This window comes from Stylophora pistillata, chromosome 9 (assembly GCF_964205215.1).
Source record: "Stylophora pistillata chromosome 9, jaStyPist1.2, whole genome shotgun sequence".
NCBI lineage: Eukaryota > Metazoa > Cnidaria > Anthozoa > Scleractinia > Pocilloporidae > Stylophora > Stylophora pistillata.
Window position 1 is genome coordinate 12662313 of NC_142527.1, and position 20555 is coordinate 12682867.

The 20555-nt window shown below is 37.8% G+C and overlaps 1 protein-coding gene across 2 annotated transcripts in view; it reads right to left on the reverse strand.

Annotated features, from left to right (window-relative positions):
- The window catches only part of LOC111343514 (dedicator of cytokinesis protein 1), a 48582-nt gene that overhangs the window by 22408 nt on the left and 5619 nt on the right, over window positions 1-20555 (reverse strand). For both annotated transcript variants that reach the window (XM_088732509.1, XM_088732508.1), the window contains exons 6-32: window positions 18374-18466; window positions 17336-17391; window positions 16950-17034; window positions 15952-15987; window positions 14957-15108; window positions 13737-13827; window positions 12743-12803; window positions 12197-12268; window positions 11912-11987; window positions 11414-11499; window positions 10693-10736; window positions 10224-10305; window positions 10012-10065; window positions 9249-9322; window positions 7775-7873; window positions 6862-6934; window positions 5359-5462; window positions 4381-4546; window positions 3911-4008; window positions 3709-3792; window positions 3481-3581; window positions 2765-2846; window positions 1977-2029; window positions 1282-1396; window positions 1002-1072; window positions 749-861; window positions 397-524 (exon numbers count right to left, since the gene is read on the reverse strand). In XM_088732509.1, coding sequence (XP_088588635.1) covers window positions 397-524; window positions 749-861; window positions 1002-1072; window positions 1282-1396; window positions 1977-2029; window positions 2765-2846; window positions 3481-3581; window positions 3709-3792; window positions 3911-4008; window positions 4381-4546; window positions 5359-5462; window positions 6862-6934; window positions 7775-7873; window positions 9249-9322; window positions 10012-10065; window positions 10224-10305; window positions 10693-10736; window positions 11414-11499; window positions 11912-11987; window positions 12197-12268; window positions 12743-12803; window positions 13737-13827; window positions 14957-15108; window positions 15952-15987; window positions 16950-17034; window positions 17336-17391; window positions 18374-18466 — 2349 coding nt within the window. The remainder of the gene's footprint in view (window positions 1-396; window positions 525-748; window positions 862-1001; window positions 1073-1281; window positions 1397-1976; window positions 2030-2764; window positions 2847-3480; window positions 3582-3708; window positions 3793-3910; window positions 4009-4380; window positions 4547-5358; window positions 5463-6861; window positions 6935-7774; window positions 7874-9248; window positions 9323-10011; window positions 10066-10223; window positions 10306-10692; window positions 10737-11413; window positions 11500-11911; window positions 11988-12196; window positions 12269-12742; window positions 12804-13736; window positions 13828-14956; window positions 15109-15951; window positions 15988-16949; window positions 17035-17335; window positions 17392-18373; window positions 18467-20555) is intronic.

Below are 20555 nucleotides of genomic sequence, written 5' to 3' on the forward strand. Positions count from 1 at the left end.
AACGAGTTTTTAAGCAAGCTCGCTGATGTAACTTTTTCGTTTCCTGATCAATTTATTGCTTTTGCCATTCGATGAAATTTTTCTCTTCCTTTTCATTGACCGTGGGCTCGCAACGTGACCTGCATATAACCTCCTACACGTAATGGTCTTCTCATGCATGATGACTGTGTTAGGTTACAGGTAATCATGGTTATTGAACTCAGCAAGTGCAAAATATCGTGATTTATCTTAGGCGCGCAGACCAACTGACAAATAACAAAATTTCGCTTAGCCTCATCCAATATTTGCTATTGTCTGTTCGTCTTAAAGCACTAGTTTTGCCTTTCCCTCACGAGTCTAGGGAGGAATCGATGGAGTCTTCGTAATAGTATTATTCAATACTTGTAATTAACTTACCGCTGCTTTTGTGTGCAGGGAGGTGAGAATTGATCCCACTATTTCGGCACATTTTCTCATATCTTGCTTTTGTATCAGTTGTTGTTGAATAGTAGCCACAAGAACTGGCATCAAGATTGTTCTTGATTCTTTAGGAATAGAAACAAACCAATTCATTGCCTGCTGGTAGACCGGATTTGCAGTTAAGTCGTTCGGAAATTTGTGGGCGGATTAAATAGCTAATACAACTTACTGATATATTGTACGTTAATTACTCTATTTCACATAAAGGTTACCTTATGATAATACAACATCGGCTGAGGAGTGGGATGTCAAGTTTTGTAACAACAATGCTTATGAAAATAACTGTTACCTTTGTGCACAAAGAGCTCACTCTTTACTGTTGCATCAATAAACTGCATTCTGCTACTGTTCAGCGCTTTCTGATCCTTTGCTGCACTGAGAAGAAAATCCTTTGCAATGGTACTAAGGAGAAAAATATGCAAAAAGAACAAAATTACACTAGGGATAAGTCAGAGGTTGCTCTGTTTGCAAAGGTCCTTTCCTTCCACGAGCAAACTTGAGTAAAATATCTGACTCAACATAACAAAAAACCATTTTGTTACCTCAATTCTTCAAAGCTAAATACTTTCAAAGAGTCTTGATAAATTCCTGAAAAATTCGCCATTGCTAAAGACTGTTGAGGAAAGATAATGAAAATAAATGAATTAGCTTCTACTTTCAACGGCAAAACATCTTGGTTGCGAAATTATATACCCCTGGCAAAACATTGCTGTGGGTAGATTTTAAGTAATGTGATAAAAACCATCTTGTTCCTGGAGAACACTTCTCCTTTCACTTTGAGACTATGTCGGTAGTAAGATGTGAACAACGTTTACTACGTACTTTTAAAGTTATGTCTGGAAGACGTGAGGACATCAGCGCATTGAGATCAGTAAACACAGAGGCCAGCTCTTGCTTAAAATTCTCGTAACTTCTCGCATCTCGTCCTCGATTCATACTAAAAAAGAGAAGAAATTCTTTACAAGAAAATCTCATCTCAGAGGTTTCCTCTAAGCCTAAATTAAATATGAAAAGAAAACGGCAGTTTAGGCAGTCGAAAGCTCGTAATTTTTTTCCAGGTTTTTTTAATCTTTTTTTCCACTCTTCAGCACAATCGTTTGGCCATATAATACGCATTTATCGGTCAAGATGATCGCCTGTTAACTTGTCTGTTTCCACGGAATCTCAAAATTACCCTTTTCCTACAAACGCAAAAACAAAACTCGTATTTATCCAACTAATTTGATCTCTGGCTTGGCCTATGGCACAATTTTCAATTCAATGTTGAAAGTAACCCAAGATTGCATTTGTTACGCTCCCTTCGCACTGTGATTGGTCCGCCAAGCCAATCAGACCCGAAACTACAACGAATCATATCTTAAGTCACTCTCTTTTTCCCGCGCTACAAGCAGGTTGCTTGTTTCTCCTTAAAATTTCATTGGCTCCTTGAGAAATATTCCGCTCTCCGATTGGCTGTTAGGATTATTTGTGCACTAACGCGTTTGTATTACACACGAGAAGAACAAACGACCACTTGCCTGATCAACAGCATTCTTGATTGAATAATAAATTTAAAAAGATATTCTAAGGCCTGGGAAAAAAGAAACTGGAATTAAAATCATTCATCGAACCAGATAGACTAGGTGAACAAACCAAGTCGACAAACCAACCTCGTGGTTCTTCTACTCTAAATAAAAATTTGAAGAACCCTTCGGATTACTTAGTAAAATATCATAATCGTTGAGTACTCTCTTTTGCACGAAGGCTCCGTTAAAATAATACAGAACAACATCAAAAATCATTTTAGAATGACTGATTAGTTGAACAGAAATTTAAAAGCTGGTTTTAAATTACGACAGGGACGAAGTCGGGGTTGCGACAGTAAATCGGAGAAGACCTCAGCCGTACGCGGAATCATAAGCTCAACGGAATCAGAAAAATCCGAACGTATCTGATTCCACTCATGACTACGACGCTTACGGTCAGTTGACAACCAGGATTGCTGGAGTCGCCATCAGAAGCGGAAGAACCAATAAATAACAATTCTAATTCTTAGGCGCTCAGAGTGCTAACGACTCTAACAATCAAGCAAAAAGATGATGGGGTGGCTGCAAATTCAAGCAGTTGCAGAAAAAAGCCTGAAAAAAGAAAAACTAAGGCTTCGATGGGATTCGAACCCGTGCAACTTATCTTCTAAGAGGGATCATAAGTTCGACGGAATCAGAAAAAAATCCCAACGTTTCCAATTCCACTTATGACTCCTGGACTTAGAACAGTCCCTCCTTTTAGACGAAGTTCGTCACGCGAGTTAATGAATGAAGCTTACCGTCAAGGTATTTCTGAGGTAATCCATTTTATCGTTTTCTCCAGTATATATCAGTATCTGTTTCAGGCAGTTCATTAGTTTCCTACGGCAAAATAAATAAATAAATAAATAAATAATGAAATAAGAGAAAACATGAAATAAAAGAAAAGGCCGAACATAAATGAAACTCATCACTGTAAGTGAAAATTTCTATTTTTACAAGGACAGTGCAACAAATGCGCAAAATACGAAATAAAAGAACAACAGAAAGTACAAGTACAAGAAAAATGGAGCGCAACGGCCGTACTGGGGAGCAAAAATTTGGATTACCAGCATTAAGTCGTAATAATTATATTATTTTCAACTTTGCATCCTAAGACGAAAAATCTAAGTTTTGGTCAACTGTTGAACTTCTTACTCCATTACTACTTTGATAACAACGCTCGGCACTCGAAATATGTTTGGAAGTGAGCTACCGTGAAACTGGGTCTAGTATAGACCATCGAAACTTCAGCAAAGAAAACAACTCAGGACATGTGAAAGAAAATGGAACTACTCGTCGTTTCGACGCCATCTTCCACCACACATCATTTCTGGAGAAAGCTTATAGGAAGAAAATTAAAGTTAAATCATACAGTCCACTCAGCTACCGGGCGGATTCACCACGCCTCGACGTGGTATACTCGCCCCAGTTTTCGTGGCTCTCATCCAACCATACACGTGTCGAACAAACTTACCGGTGTGCCAAGGCTGCGCTGAAATGTTTTTCAATATACGTTGTCAGTACATCCTGGAAGTGTTGATATTTTTCATCAGACAAAATGCAGATGATAAAAACCTGAAAAGGCAACGAATTCAATGCCGATTTGAATACGGTATAAAATTGTTTAATTTTTTAGGACTTCAAGCAACGCACTTGCCCTGGTCAAAGGCTAATATTTCTACAGCAGTTTAAATCCACTCACCAGAGCTTGAAACACGAGGTTACCACATTGTTCTGAGCTTTCATTCTGAATGGCAAATAAGGCATCAAAAATGTCTTGAAGAAACTGCGAAATTATCAAACACAATTAAGTTAACCGTACAGCCGACAACGTATCACCTTCTTGTCTTCTAAGCAAGCTCAAATCTATTATAATTAAACAAACCAACAACACTTAAAATAACCTTGACGATTTCCTCTCCGTCGATTTTCAGCAAAGAAGTCAACACTGAAGGGATTTGACGTTTCTGCTGCCTCCATCTTAACAGACCAACGAGATCAACTACAAAAATAGCATTAATGGTACCAGTTACGACAGAGAACATTAAAACAATTAGGTATTAAATAATCGGAATGAAGCAGTCATGTAACCAGAGTAGTTCCTCATCCACTGCTCTCAGGGTCAAATCAAAATCGAAGTTTTGGATTTTTTCCAAGGAAGAAAAACCGGAGACTTCGTAGGGGACAAAACCATCGTGGTAGGGCGTGGGATGTAATCCGGGTCAAGCAATGAAAGGAGACCCCCCCTACCCCCCCCCCAACCCCACACAATCTCTTCTACTCCGAGAGAAAACACTCTTGTATGGTCAGGGTAAAGACTTGACTATTATTCCTAATGTATCTTGTCCTAAGCTCATTATTTCTGGGCACTTACCATTTTGAGTCAGCTTTGTGGAACACACTATTGTTCTGATGTAGAAGGCATCCTTCGAGTTACGTACCAATCGATCAGAGCCTGTAGTAGTATGGTTTCCGAATTTCGATAAAGTTGATGGCATGTGAAGATAGGTCTTCGAGTCATAGAAACAATTTTCATCATACTGTGGAAACAAAAACATTTTTGCTCTTTTCGACTGAAAGCAGCATTAAGAAGCAAGAAAACCCAGGAAAAGCAAAAAGAGCGTGCATGTAGTTCATATCCTCAATCCTCAACTTTATAACTCGTGAATATAATTCGTATACATAGAGACCCAGAATTTTTAAATTTACCACCGCGAAAGGGCCCAGTAACCTTTGAGTCATCACATTGGTGGGGGGGGGGGGGTGAGTAACTGCATGCACTGTATCTTTTTTTTTTTTCACGAAACACGGTTGTTGGCCCTGTGCCTATCTCCCAACGCGGCGAGCCTGGGGATAGGTTTTCGTCAAACCCTTAGCCTTTGGCCTGTCCAACATGGGTGACCCCGCGGGGGGTAAAAGACTTTCTTAAGAACTTTAGAGTTTCTACGTAATGGGAGTCACACACCACAATAAGGAAGTGACTGACATGGGTATTACTTACACTATAATGGCACATAGAGTAGTGACTGAATGAATAAGTGAGGTCAAAATTGAATGTTTCACGAATTCTCCGTAAAAATTTTCTCAAGGTTTCATCTTTTGAACAGGCTTCTCTGACTTACAAAAAGTTCCAATTCAAAGAAGTTACTGTGTAAATCAATCGGGCTAGGAACTGTGTTAGCGTTGTATCTACTAAGTTGTGCAGATCATAAACTTTTCCTGGTCAGGTTGTTCATAGCCAGCCAATCAAAGCAGACTTGGAAAAATCCAATCAACGCTTCGTAATACTTGAGCCGTTGCTAAAGTAAAATACAAGAACGTGTACATTTGTGACAATGGGAGCCAAACTCACCTTATAAACACACAGGTCATGTGAACCATCTGGGATTGTTGTTCCGTCAGCTCTCATCAGGCTCTCGAAAGAGAACCCAAATGTCTTGTCGGCTTTCTCCCTTTCTAAATTATCAAATGTAGTTCAAACAATTCAAATAAACTTATTGCCATAATTGTTTAATTGTCTCAGCCGGAGAGGCTCGGTGGTTAGTGTTCTAGAACTTGGAAAAGTGATCGTGTTGGGTTCTTCACCCAAACTTTTATACAACGGCCTTTGGCGAATTTTACCAGAAGATGCTAGCCTAAGCCTATGCTAACCGCCTCCGGGTTAGTTCAATTGGTTAGATCGCTGGACTGTTGTGCGGGAGGTCGAGGTCGATGGTTCGAGCCCCGGCCGGACCAACACTCGAGGTCTTAAAATAACTGAGGAGAATGCGCTACCTTTCTATAATAGGGACTTTAAGCAGTCAGAACGGCAACGCCACAGAAGACGTCGATTAAAAAATGAGTTTGTACCTTTAGTTAGAATCTCGAAAATGGCTGCATGCGTTTACCGTCTCATAGGGCGCCAGACCTCAAACTCAACATAACGCGTAAAAGTAGCGTTGAGATCCAAATGTAAATTAAAATAATTTGCCGCCGCGGTTTCGCTTCGCAGATGACGCAGATTTTGGTGATTTCACGTTGTTGTTTTGCAATGGACGGCTAAGAAATGTACAAAGTTTTGAAACGCACGTGCTGGGCTATTGTTCTGCCAATTAGATCTATTTTTTTTCCACGTTCTCGTTGCCGTAGCCGTAGTGGTTTGCTTAAAGTCCCTAATAATTTGGTTAGGCAGGGGACGTTAAAGAACCCACTCACGAGATTACTGTGATGTGGTCTGGCCTGTTTACTGGGAATTGGGGAAAGGGGGCATCTTCAAATAAGTTTTCTTCGATTGTTTGTACTGATGCAGTCCGGCCAAAGTCCCCCGAAAAGTGTTGTGATGCGCATTTGATCATATCCACATGTTAATTTGCGCAATATAAAAATTAAATTATCATCATTATTATTATTATTATTATTACTATTATTATTATTATTATTATTATTATTATTATTAAGGAACATGCCTAATGTTTTGCGTTTTTCACGCGAGTGAAGACAAGGTGCGAGGAGGGTGAGAGGACTGCGCAACGAGCGAGAAAGCGCGCAAATGGTAAGACATTTTCTTCGTGCTTTGGATAAGGTTCTTCCATAGAAATGCCCACTATTGACGCCTGAAAGAAGTTCACTCAGTAGAGATGACCCATTATAGAAAACCAGGCTAAGGTTCCTCCAGTAGAAATGACCCATTACAGATACCAAAATAAGGTTCCTCAAGAAGAATGTGCCTTTGGGCTCTCAAACCTCAACCAAGATCAATAAAGTGTTCTTGTTTTGAAATACAGGTTACGATGAGACCGTAAATAGTTTAGATCACATTCAGGAAGAGTTTGTTTCTTTGATTTGCCTAGGTCAAAAAATCTAACGAAGCACAAACCTTCAAACTTCGACAAATGTCTAAAGCCAAATCTCAGATGGGCTCCCAAGAACTTGTCAAAGGGAAGCTGTATCTGTTATCCAAACACAGATGGAAAATACTTCACAACCTGTTACACTTAAATTTGAAGTTCATTTTCAAATCTGGCAAATAAAAATTTTATGTATAACAACTGGTTCAAACGTCAGGGTGCGTTCATTGAGATACAACGCATGCAGGAAATTGAGAGCCTGGAAGATGCGCAAGCGTTGCACGAGATCTCGCTGCAAGGAAATTGAACTTCATCAGACTTCTGAAAACTCCCAAGTCCTTTAAATCTCAATGAATGCATAGTGTATGTAAGAAACCAGTTGTTTTGAAACAAATTCAATATGGCAGTTTAAATAGAATTCCTTCTGATCCCCTTAGCTATACTATAATTTGTAAACATACACCATCATTGCGTACAATGGGAATAAGAAGCTTGTTCAGCTAAATGAATTGATTACGCTAATTTTCTAGCTGTTGTTAGATCTTGTATTCTGATCGTCAGCGTGAGATTCCAGTGAAGGACTTTTATTAGTAGTAGTGACTGATGCCTTTGCACCCTAACATCAGTATGCATATTCCCCATACTGTTCTCTCTACATTTCCAAAAGTTCTGACAAGGAGAATTTGTTTAATAATCAAGAGCTTCTCCAGTTGGTGATCATTTCCTTTATTCTCCTGACCTTAATGTGTGATTCAGGGCTGGTATTGTAAGGAGAAATTAGATGCTGGTCACTTATAAGGGTCAAAGGGATCATGGAAGTCTTTATCAGAATCAAAAATTAACGTATTATGCTATATATCGGCACCAAGACATCAAGTCACACAGCCTGTGTTACCATTCCCCCGAGGTCAGAAAGTTTCTAACTCTAATCTGAAAAATCACCTTTATAGTCTCATTCCACTTTGGACTGCTGTTGTGATAGAAGATAATGGACTGATATTCTGTTACACTCGGACCTCCAGCCCCGTGGAAAATACAATCCTGAGTTAAAAACATCAAAATCAAAAATTAAAATATTATTTTTAGACAACAACTGAGATATCTATCATCCCTGAACATTAAGTGGCACTGTAGAGGTATCCTAGTTGCAACAGTAGACACTAATATGCTGTGAGGATCAGAAAAAGGAAAAGTCTGACTTCCCACAAGAATTTGAACTTCAGATCTTTCCAGTCTGATGCTTTAACTCCTAGCTACAGCGAACTTGTTGGCATTCAAGCCATAAGCTGGATTCACATGTGACAAGCATCCTACATCCCGTAATAATCATCCGTTTGCTGAACCAAACAATATGCAGGACACTGGTCACTTGTGAACCTTGTGTACGGACTGCCTCACAAAAAGGTTCTCTGTAGCTCAATGGTAGAGTATAAGATTAATAAAATTAAAGATCAAAAATTCCACTCCTCCAAGTTAAGTTAAGTCTGTTCTCAAGTCAAGTGGCCCTTCCAGTTTGAGCTTATCCCGGTTCCTGAAACACGAAGCAACTGGGAGTATCGGTACTCCACCTAGATGGGATGCTAGTCAAGCATGAATTGCCCCATTGTCAGCTTTCTCTGAGAGTACGCCTGTACTCATTTATATTCCTGGGCGGAGAGAGGCACTTTGAGAGTAAAGTGTCTTGCCCAAGAACACAACACACGATGACCCCGCCACGTCTGGAACCCAGACCTCTCAGCCGGGAGCCTAATGCGCTAACCTCTAAGTCACCGCATCTTCACACTCGATTCCTGGTGGGATTGGGAGACTCACATTTTTTCATTGTCTGAGTTCCATCACAAATAAAAAAAATCCCTATTTGACAATTAAGCCTAAAATACACCATTTTTCTCATGAAAATTACATGTGCACATTTATGTGTTATGAAATACCCTTTGCCACAATGAACAAGAAGTGGGATGCTGGCTCAAAACTCTGAAAAAACACCAACTCACCAGAGACTACTTAAAGGATTTTAACTTTGACGTACTTTCAGCTTCTACTGCTCACTTTACACATACTGATTTTGTTCTTACTTAGAAGGATACTAGATATCTTTCTTTTTTTTTTTTTAATTAAAGCTATATTTACATAACGTATAATTTTCCTTTTTCTCCTTCAACCTCACAAGCTTGTAATACTATCGTGTATATTAAATAAAGGTCATCTATCTATCTATTTATCTATCTATCTATCTATCTATCTATCTATTTGACGTCTAGTTCAATACATTACAACATATGCACATGACAACATGTGCAAGTAACTCTGTCTTTATTGTTCCGAAGTATGAAATGGGATGGACCTTGCTGCACAACACAGTTTCAAAGCACAACAAACATTTGGCCTTCAACATTCCATTCATCATCATCATTACCTCAATCACTTTGCCTTTAGGTCCGAGGACACACATGGAAACTTCAACATTTTTCGATGTAGTTTTTCCTGATCCTAATTAAAAAGAAAGAATCCATTTTTAAATTTTCGTCCAAACTGTCAAGTCTTGCTTAGAGTCAGATATTAGATATTATCATATGACCCGTACGGCCCCACGAGCGCAATTTCATCGAAAACAGTGAAAGCTGACATGTGTAAGGCCGGACGCGTTGACGTGAGCCTGTCCGATAGAAGCCGTCCGGCCTCGCCCTCAACACGGCTTTGTGAAAAAAAGAAAACATTCAACAAAAGTCGCATTTTTCGATGAATTGTGAGTTTCTTGTTCTGCATAAAAAAAAAAAAAACAAAACAGAACAAAACAAAAGAAAGAAAAAAGTTTTTATTGTAGAATCTATTTCATGGTTGTCCTGCGTTCCCTGACCTATTGCGTCCTGTTTAAGTCGAAACCAAATTTTCGAAGTGGTCACATGATGAAATGTTATTGACTGAGCTTGGCTGGGCCAAACAGAAAATGATTGGCTTTCAGTCATGAAGCCCGGACCGAGCGCAGAGAGGTCCTTACGTCATGTCCTCGAGCAATACTTTTTCCGTCCAGCCCTCCCACTCAGTCAATAAGTACAGTGTTATCAAAGGAAGCCTAACAGAAAGGTTTTTGGTTGAGATCTTTGTGTTTTATTTTTAAGAAAAAAAATTATTTCCTTGAGATAATTGAAATAAAACTAAAATCATTAATTATTCATCACCTTTTTCAAACTCTCCTCTTTCCATAGTAACATAGAGATCATTCCTTATGTCACCTGTGGAAATAAATTGTATTTATCAATTCTGAGTTAAAATGGGTGATAAAATTCAGTGAATTTATCAACGACTGACGCAGAGAGAAAAATTATTGAAGATGCTTGCAGTTGATTATTTCATACATTTCAAGTTCAACAACTAAATGTGTCACACCAACCTGGCATGATAACATCAGGGAACCCTAACTTTCTGACAACTGGAATCCCCTTTGGCAGAACAAGGGAGTTTTCACTTTGAATCTGAAAATGCATCATTGATTTAACTTCACTGAACTACAACTGCTACAGATACATACAGCTTGTAAAAATAATTGTAACATTTTTCCTTCAGGCTGAAAAAAGGGGGGACACATTGGAGAAAGTTTAGGTTGGGAAGGGAAGGGAAGTAGGGTACTGGGAAGGCGATAAAAAAAAAAAAAATAAGAAAAATGTTTGAGACATTTGTCATATGAATCCCTAATAACGAATTAACACCCAGTTTGCAGTTCTGAAGAACCTCTCACAAGCAAACTCCTTCAATGATTGCTAGGGAATATACTTACTTTACCTGCTCCCCCACTCCCCCCCCCCCCAACCCCCTGCTATTCATGAAAACCCTAAAGAACTACTGTAACTCAAAAGCTTTACCTTATCCAGGTCACCGTGAAACACTCGCAAGGAAACAGAGATAACTGGAAAAAATGTAAATTTATTGTCATTGTTACTCTGCATGGCCAGCTTTCAAACAGGAAAGAAGTTGGTAGGTGTTAATTTGAGAACAAAACGTGACCGCTGAAGTTTGGGAAGAGAAAAATAGCAGCTTCACCCTTAAATTTAATTTTGCAATGTTTTTTTCCTTTGCTCAATGGCCTGCCCAATCCCCCAATGAAAATACAAGTATGTAATCAAATATGAACATGGCATCAGCCCAAGAGGACTGCAGGAACATGCAAAAAAATTGGATAAAAAAGAAGTTATCTTCAATAATCTTAATTCTCATCAGTCAAGACATGTTCACCTTTACTTATCAGTCACTGCACATTATTCTTTCCTGAAACTAAGTGACTGTATCATCATGGATACAGAGGTATGTTTCTAAAGAAAGTGTGGTGCTGCCACAGTAAGGGTGTTAAGGGGATAATTTGGTTTTATCAAATGAGTTGATATGGCCTATTTACATATTTGACTCAGTTGATAAAACCAAATGGCCGGTATCTTTTACTATCCTCCTTTGCTGTAGCAATGTGCCATACTACATGATAATTTAAGCACTTGAGATTTTGGATATTTACAAATTACATTTTTGCCAATTGTTCACTTTACATATATCTTAAAAGAGTTTAAAACAGTCATTACTTTACTAACTCACCACTGTTTGAGCTTGAAGCACTGTATTTATTGGTTTGTTTTTTAATGATACTATCATGGACCATCCAGAAATCACTGTCACTACAACTGAAAATCATATGCAAACACAAAAGTAACTCTTCAGCTTCTAAAAATAGTAACATTTTCCTTCAGGTCGATAAAAGGGGGGGACATGTTGGGGAAAGTTTAGGTTAGGCAAGGAGGTGCCAGGAAGCCATCAAAAACTAAACAACACTAACACAAAATCTTCTGATTTCCCTGCCCAGTTTAAAACAGTGAATTGTGGCATATTGACTTCAAAGACCTAACCCTATTTTAAAGTCAGTCAAATAATAGGTAAATAGCTAATAAATAAAATAAATGGCTATGAATTGTATCAGTCATCCAGTTGAGAATATGATATGATATGTGATATGGCCGAAACATCGATCATTCGTCTATAATTTTCCATTATTTGAATTATTTTCTTTTTATCAAAATAAAATAAATGTGCACTAACTTGAAAATTGGCATTTGGAATTCCTTCTCTTCCAGACGTTCTTCTCTTCCAGTCAAAACATCCACTATATCCAACACTTGAAGTAAAAGAGAATATTTACTATTACTAATTTTAAAATAGATTGAAGTTTTGTTTGACACAAAAAAACTCCCTCTTTACTGTTATGTTCATTCTGTCATGAAATAAGGGCCATCAAAAACTGCGTTGAAATAAAGGAATTGAAGAGGTCTCGTTGAGAATGGCAACACTACACACAAGCTTTTTCATACTACAAGTTGCATTCACCAGCACATCCAAATGGCCTTCTATATGAAGTAGTTGAGGCCTTCTTGCTTGAACCATCAGTAAGCATTCTCCCTAAGAAAGACAATGACCAGTACTAGAAGTGATTGTTGATGAAGTTAACTGCATGATTGGTAAAACAACAGAACTAAAGTTAGTGAAACCTATTGACATGTATTTTCCTCTCTCTTCACTCTCACGCATTTTCTATAAACAGTCATTTGGAAATGAACAGGGTAGCCAGGAAGAGAACAAGTGCAGGTGACTCTTCGAGGTATGTTGACTGCATAATACATGCACATTATGTTCATTGAAAATTACGTGTAATAAAATAGCGTTGCAAGGGTTATATTGAAGATGAATTATAATAATTTTTATCTAATCAATATAGTGCTAAGGACAGTTAGAACTTTGTTTGACAACAAATATGGATCAGGGCTAAGATGGAATTTTGCAAGTTATCCAATTCAAAATGAAACAAAAGATAGAAAACAAAATCCTTGATACAAAACAAAGAAATGACTGCTGTGGTCTTCAGAGGCAATGTACCTATTCTCACAATGTGAGCAACAAGGTAAGCTTCAGCTGACACATCCTTACTCCCAAGGTCCTGCAATTCAAAAGTAAAGTTACATGTAAATATTTACATATATCTTATTAACCAAGCGCAAGGGCTGTACTGGGAGAATATCGGCCCGAGGTCTTGACAGTACAGACCGAGTGCAGCGAGGCCTGTACAAAAAAGACCAAGGGCTGATATTCTTCCAGTACAGTCCGGAGCAAGCTTGGTTAATAAGAGATTTATTATATGACTGAAGTTCAAAGGGACACAAGTGTGGTGTCATTCAGGACCATTCGGGACAGTGCCCAGTCCAATACTGAGAGAATATTGACTGGCAATAGAGCATTTTGATTGGTTGATTTTAGTTATTGGCCCTCTGATTGCCCGCGTCGTGTAATAATTGCTTGTATTGCCTCCTAAGTCTCTTTATTGCAAAAAAAGGGGGAGGGGGAAGGAATTCCATTGCAAGCAGGATAATGCTCTGTATAAAATTTATTTCACTACATGGCAAACAAAAACAGGTTATCTCTCTCTCTTAGCTGGAAGCCTTAAATAGGATGATGACATCAGTACTCTTCCTCAGAGGAAAGAGGCACTGCCTTTGGTATTATGCTACCAAGCAGGATATGTTATTCAGGGTCTTGTATGAAACAAGGTATACAATTCTGCCACAAAGCCTCTATAGCAGGATATGTTGCAGGGGTAGGAGCCTCAAATAAGATTTTAGTATCTGCCATTGAGGCCTACTCCTCTGGTAGCATAGTTTTTTAAAATCCCAATATGAAAATTCTAAGCCATACAATGTTTCTGGCTGTACAAAGCCCATATGATACGATTTTTCATGTTTTTTGTCTAAAATAATGTCAGGATTTTTTTTTAGATGTCAGATACACATCCTACTTAGACTTCCATTACATTCCCACATTCACCAGTAACTCTTTACTTAACACTTAATTGGACAACTGACTAACATATACTTACAGTAAAAACACAAAATGAGTTTTCAATCTTCTGTGGTTGGTTAACTTTCAGTGTGCTGTCACTCTTCCCAACAGAAACTAAAAACCTCTCACTACATATAAAAAAAAAATCGTAATTGTTATGTGGTCTCAATGAATGATCTAAAAAGAATGTAACGCATTACTGAATGACTATCTTGTTGACTGAGCAGCCAAGATAGGGAAAAAAAAGAAAATCTCACACACACATATACAGGGCTAGACACTAACTTTTCAACTTACTAGCCAAGTGGCAAGTGATATCTTAGATGTTATGACAATTTCAGTTTGTTTACAAGCCAAAGTGGCTGGTGGAAATCGAAATGCACTCGCCAAAACTGAATTTCTACTAGTCTGTGGTTTGTAGGCTACCATTAGTGTCGAGCCATGATATAGGGAAGTTTTGGTTTTGATTTGTATAAGGAAATAAAGTTTTCATTCATTCATCCATTCATAAATTCATTCAAATTACCATTGATATGAAAAAATAGTGTTGAGATGGTAAGCTTGATTACTTTGATTGGTTCTTAGTTACAATCTAATGGACAGATCTATACTTTCATGATGCCACCATTAACAACAAATTGAATATGCTTTTTTAACATATAAAAACAATTATAACATAACCAAAGCAAGGCGCGCACTCTGATCGGTCAATTCAGCATCCACCATTTGCCCATGGGTGTACGCTGCTGACGTGAGCAAATGCGAAGACCATTTTTCCAAGCATGCTTGTTTTTTTCCTGGTCACATAAGATTTATTAAATAAAAGGGCATCATTTTGCTACAATGTATCAATGTTATGTTATAAAACAAATGGTAAACACCACAGCATACACTATTGAGTAATGGATGCACTTGGGAGGTTTGCTAAACACTCAAGAAGCTAGATTCGCTCTCACCTATTGCCTCACGCAACTCTTACACTTCTTTCATGCTTAGCAACCTCCCACATGTATCCATAACTCAATGGTGTACGCTGTGTTGTTTACCATTTGATAAATGGATTTTATGTTGCCTTGGGTCTGTTCAGTAACAGATCACAGAAAGACATCAAAATGTGGTAACAACATCAGTGACAGTCTCTCAGCTGTACCTTGTGTGCCACCTTTTTGTTCTTATCAAATTTTAATGTCATCTGCGATCCATTACTGAACAGATACACAGCAACATGGAATCTATTTGTTCAACTGATCGACACACCTGATGAATCTTCCATCCCTTGCATCATAAATGGAGAAAAACACCTGGCTCCTCTCATCCATGTTGCACATAAAGTTTGTCATGTTTAGGTAAACATGGTGCATTACAGTGCTGACACCACGTGAGGCTGTCTTCTTAAAATTTCCTCTCCCCTAACATGATTACACAACTTTCTATGAGTGCAACAAATAACTAAGCATGTTAAACGAGGATATAAAATAACAAAACTGAAACTTGACAATGAAAAAAAATATATATTTAAGCCCTTTTCATACTGTAGAAGACTTATTTCCAAACATAATTTATTTGTAGGGGAGGTGCAAAAAAAACTTACAACAATTTTCCTTGCTCACAAAATGTGGATTTATACCCAGCTACTACAAACTGTAGTAGCATTCAATGGCTATATGGGAGGCACAGCCATATCCAAGCCCCAATAAGGTCCAAATTATTTTTTTAAGTTTCACTTCCTGCAACTGCCTTAATCCCTTGACCCCTTGCATCTAATTTCTCCTTACAATATCACCCCTGAATCACACATTGAGGTTAGGAGAATAAAGGAAATGATCACCAACATAAGAAGCTTTGATTGTGAAGCCTATTCTCCTCCTCAGTAGCAACGCAGAGGTATTGAAAATAGTATAGAGATACTGACGTTAGGATGCAAAGGCTTAATTATGTCCCCATACATAGATATCCTCAAAACAAATGTTTTTCTCAATCTCTGATATTTCATCATACATAATGTAAATTACATTATGTATGATGGAATATCAGAGATTGAGAAAAACATTTGTTTTGTATATCATTAACAGAAGTACAATCTCTGGAAATTCAAGTTGAGTGAAAATCTAATCCTCAGCTTCAAGTACACAGAGAAAGGAACAGGTATTTTGGAAATATCTCAGATGAGGGGTATTCTATGTACAATATGAACACTACTGACTTTAGTAATTAAAATAATTTATAATTTGGTTTCAATCGTTATAACTTACTGATATTTGGAGGCTAGCTTCAGCACTTGACACATGCTAGAAATAAAACAGATGTAGATGGTAAACAAACGTCAAAGGTATCATTAGCATGTACATTTGACACCAAACTGCTAACTTCAATCTTGGAGTCAACATTGAACAAATACTACATTTAACTTAGTAAGTTAATGAGACATTCATCCAGAGAGCCAGTCAAATTACTAGAACATGATCACATTCCAAAATACATAAAGCATTTTACTATAATTATAAGCAACAATGAAAAACCAGGTGAACTTTCACGTGGAAATATGATATCTTCACATGTGAAAACATCACATGTTATGGTTACATGAATAATCGTGCCTTTCGTAGCAAAAGTGAAATGGTTTGGTTTTTCACTGGTGTTTATGTAAATAAATAGATTGTTACGTGGCACCTTGAGAGATACAAAATTTCCCTTCTTGCATTGAAAAAACATTTCACTCATTTACTATTTTCAACACTCAAAGAGAAATTTTGTATCTCTGCGCAGCCATGCAATATCCTCTTTTCCATTGATAACAGGTATACAGACAGCAAATATCTAGATGTGTTATTAACCAAGCATGAGGAAAAAGAACTCAGCCAATATCCAGACATCTTGACCGAACAAGCTTGGTTAATAAAGGATTTATTATATTAAAAACTTTATTAAGAATGATAAATGACTTGTTTACTTTGAGAGCCAGGAAAGAAAGCCAACTGTGTTTGTGGCACAACGAATGCACAAAAGCCATATCTGTTTTCTTTGTTTTGACTATCTTCAACCGCTTTCGCATTTCCATTGCCAAAATGATCCAATAATTATGAACGTAGTTCTAATTTTATTTTTTTTCATGCACTGGATCCATTTGGGCAATCCAAGTGGGCAAGATGGGTCCCATCTTGCCCACTCAGGTAGCCAATCAGAACACAGGATTCATTTCATCTTGCCCACGAGCACTTCAGGCAATGTAATAGGCAGCCATGTAACATACCACTTTGTAGAGTTCAACAACACTTGTGGAGTCAGCATCAACCACTTCTCCATCCACTCTTGGAATGAGATCGAGCCCCATTTTGCTAGAAAATAATTAAAGAAAATACCTATTAGAACAATAGGCTTGCATCATTGTGCTGCTTTAAGTTCTTACAAAGGAAGTTGAACCTTAGTGTGCAGGTTAGAGACCTTGTCATAAGTTGGAAATAAAATTAAGCCAAACTGGTAACCCTTGTTGCTGATCTTTACTTTGGTTACCAAAATGTTACCCTACTTGGAATACTGACCAGAACCGTTGCAGCGTGAAGTACTGTTTGTGGTTGAACAGTTGTAATGAGTAACAGAATTCTCTTTTTGAGAATTCATGATTATTAGTGTACATACCTGTTACCCCAGTCAATTTTATTGATAGCTTTCTTCTTGATGTCATCCATTTGGTCCTACAATCGTGTTGAGTAATGAACATGTTAGGCATTTAATGATATGTTTTTCAAAGATATTTATGAATTTCTTATCATTCCCCTATTACCATGATGTCTTATGTGAAGGCACAGCAGTCAGCCATCCTGAACTGTGTTTCACAATTGCCTTGGATTTGAATACTGTAACAGTATTTCCTTGACTAAGCACTCGCACTCTAAATTATGCCACTCCCCCAAATAACCGCCCACTCTCAAGACTATGATATAAGTGCCCCCCCTCCTCCCTCCCATCTTAAATAGGGAATTTAAGCAAACCACGACGGCGACAGCAACAAGAATGTGGAAAAACAATAGATCTAATTGGCAGAACAATAGCCCAGCATGTGTGTTGTAAAGCTTTGTACATTTCTTAGCCGTCCTTTGCAAAACAACAACGTGAAATCACCAAAATTTGCGTCATCTGCAAACCGAAACTGCGACGGCAAATTATTTTAGTTTACATTTGGAACTCAACACTACTTTTATGCGTTATGTTGAGTTTAAGGTCTGGCGCCCTATGAGACGGTGAACACATGCAGCCATTTTTGAAATTCTAACTAAAAGTAAAAACTTATTTTTTAATCAATGTCTTCCGTGGCATTGCCGTCGTAACTGCTTAAGTTCCCTAATAGTAGGGATACAAGGAAACCCTGTTTCTATTGCCACTTTATTTCTAACTTTTCAAGCTTCAGCTGCAGCAGAATTAGTTTGGGTTAATAGTTTTTTAACAAGCACCCCCCTTTAATTAAGTGTCCTTCAAACAAGTGTCCCTATTTTTTTGGACAAAATTTAAACAAGTGTTTATTTGAGGAGATGGAGTATTTCAATCACATCTAGTATTAATTAACAGAACGTTTCACAACCCCCCCCCCCCTTTATACAACTGTATCTTCTCAGGTTAGTACTCTTTCTCACTTTTAGAGTGTTGCTGCTTTTAAACCCAATTTTTTCCTCGATATACCTGTGTCAGTGTTCCAGATAAGAGCTTTTGCCTGCACTCCACTAAATCCCACATGATTGTCTTCAGTGCTACAAAGAGGCGATCTTGTTTCCCCTGTAATGTTTCAAGTATTAAAATGTTATTTCATTAAAAATTGTGATCAGATTCCTCCACCAGAATGAAGAACCCTATTAAAATCATTTGTCTCACTCCCAAGGTGTGGGTTCCTGGCTCGGTTGGTAGAAGCATCTAACTCGTATCTAAGAGGCACAGGTTCAAATCCTGTCAATGCTTTAATTTTTCAGGTTTCTTTTCCAGGGCTCAATACTAACAGTAGCCCACTAGCGACAGACTAGTAGAAATTCAGTACTGGCCGGCGGTTTTCAATTTTCACTACCCAGTTTGACTAGTAAACGAACTAAAATTGTTGTAACATCTCAGTTGTCACTAGTCGCTTGGCTAGTAAGTTGAAAAGTTAGTGTTGAGCCCTGTTTTCCACAATTACTTAAGAGTGGCCATCAGTTAATATTGCCCGGAGGTGTGCAATATGAAAAAATCGAAAATCCCCAAACTTTGTCAGAATATAGGTCCGGATGAACTATTTCTAGAAAAAATACTTTGAGTTCAATTGCATTCTTATTTTTCACGAGCGGCAGAAAAATCAGTTTTGTGGATCTCACATCAGCTTCATGAGGTTTAGACAACCATTATTTGAACATCACTTGAAAATAAACAAAACAGTAAATGTGACCAAATATTTTTCTAATGAAAAGAACACATATTAACAAACAGTCTGAAGTGTTCTTTGTTCAATTCCATTGCAATCTAAATTTTGGGGGAATTTTTGTTTTTTTTCCAATATTTCACTCATTTTGGCGGACAAAAAATTGCAATATTGAGAAGGTAAAATCGCACCTTGGTACATGGCACGGGGTTATATCAATTTAATCCTGCGAAAGAACAAGGTTTCTTCTTCAAATAATTACAATCAGATTTTTGGGCTACTCAAACTACGAAATTTTAGGACCCCAAACAAAAGTGACTCAGAGGTCAAAACACGCCATTCCTTGTCACACAATTGGAGGTGAAAAATCAACAATGCACAGGTGGAAAAGATAACAGACCACTTTGGGAGCGAAACATCATTACCAATCTTAATAAAAAGTTTACTTTGATCAACATTTGTCGTTTCTGCTGCTCTAGTTAACTGAAATTTAAAATTTTAGCGGTTATTTTCGAAACAAAACAAGCCAAAATGCAACATCGTCCAGTTCGAAGCGACCAAGGACGGATACAAACCGTAAAATAAATATGTTTGCTGTATCTACACTTTAATTTGAGTATTGTTTATAAATTTGTACATACCATGCATCAGCACCAAATATTGATTGTGTATTCGCTGCGTGAACTCCCCTCCGCTGTCTCGAAATGTTCAGTAATGATTGTGTGACAGGTGGACTCAAGTCCTGGGCCACAATTGCAAGAACAAGAGTCTTTACAAGCAACACTGGCACTCTTGCTCTATATTCAGTTTTTTTCATTTGCGAACGTTGAACTATGCTTGAATACTTTTTGGGGGAATTTTTTCCCTTTATTCACTCCCCTCCTCTTTTTCATTCACTGATCTGTTGACATTTTAAAGGCTTCATCAAATAAGCTTTCAAAGCTTATCTAATCAGTGGTAATGTTTTACATCTTGATTGGTGTAGGAACACATTGTATACTTTTCATGTTGTTGTGTTTTTACTTGTAACATTGTTCTAATTTTGAAGCTGTAAGCTTCCCACATTAGTAGATGGGAGAAGATTTACGCAAGTAGGTATTGTCTTGTGTACAAGTGTCTGGGAATCACGACCAAACCTCAAGCACTTGGCATGCAAAAAGGCTGATACGATCACTTTGACACTTTCGATATATATATAGATAAATGAACGTCTTCATGTGTGACACACAATCAGATTACTTCTGTGTTGATAATCTGTACCACGGTGCACTTTTGCACAGTTGTGTCTATGTAATGACAATCTGTGGCTACTCTGAACTAGTTAGAGGGCCTTGTGGATGCAGTGGTTCTAATCCGACAAATGCTTTATGCGAGGCAATAGAAACATGCAGAAGAAACATCAAGAGTCACCTGAAGTTTTGACTGCTTTGATTCAACTTTGAAAATGGAGGTAGATCTTCTTCTAGCCAGGGCAGGTAA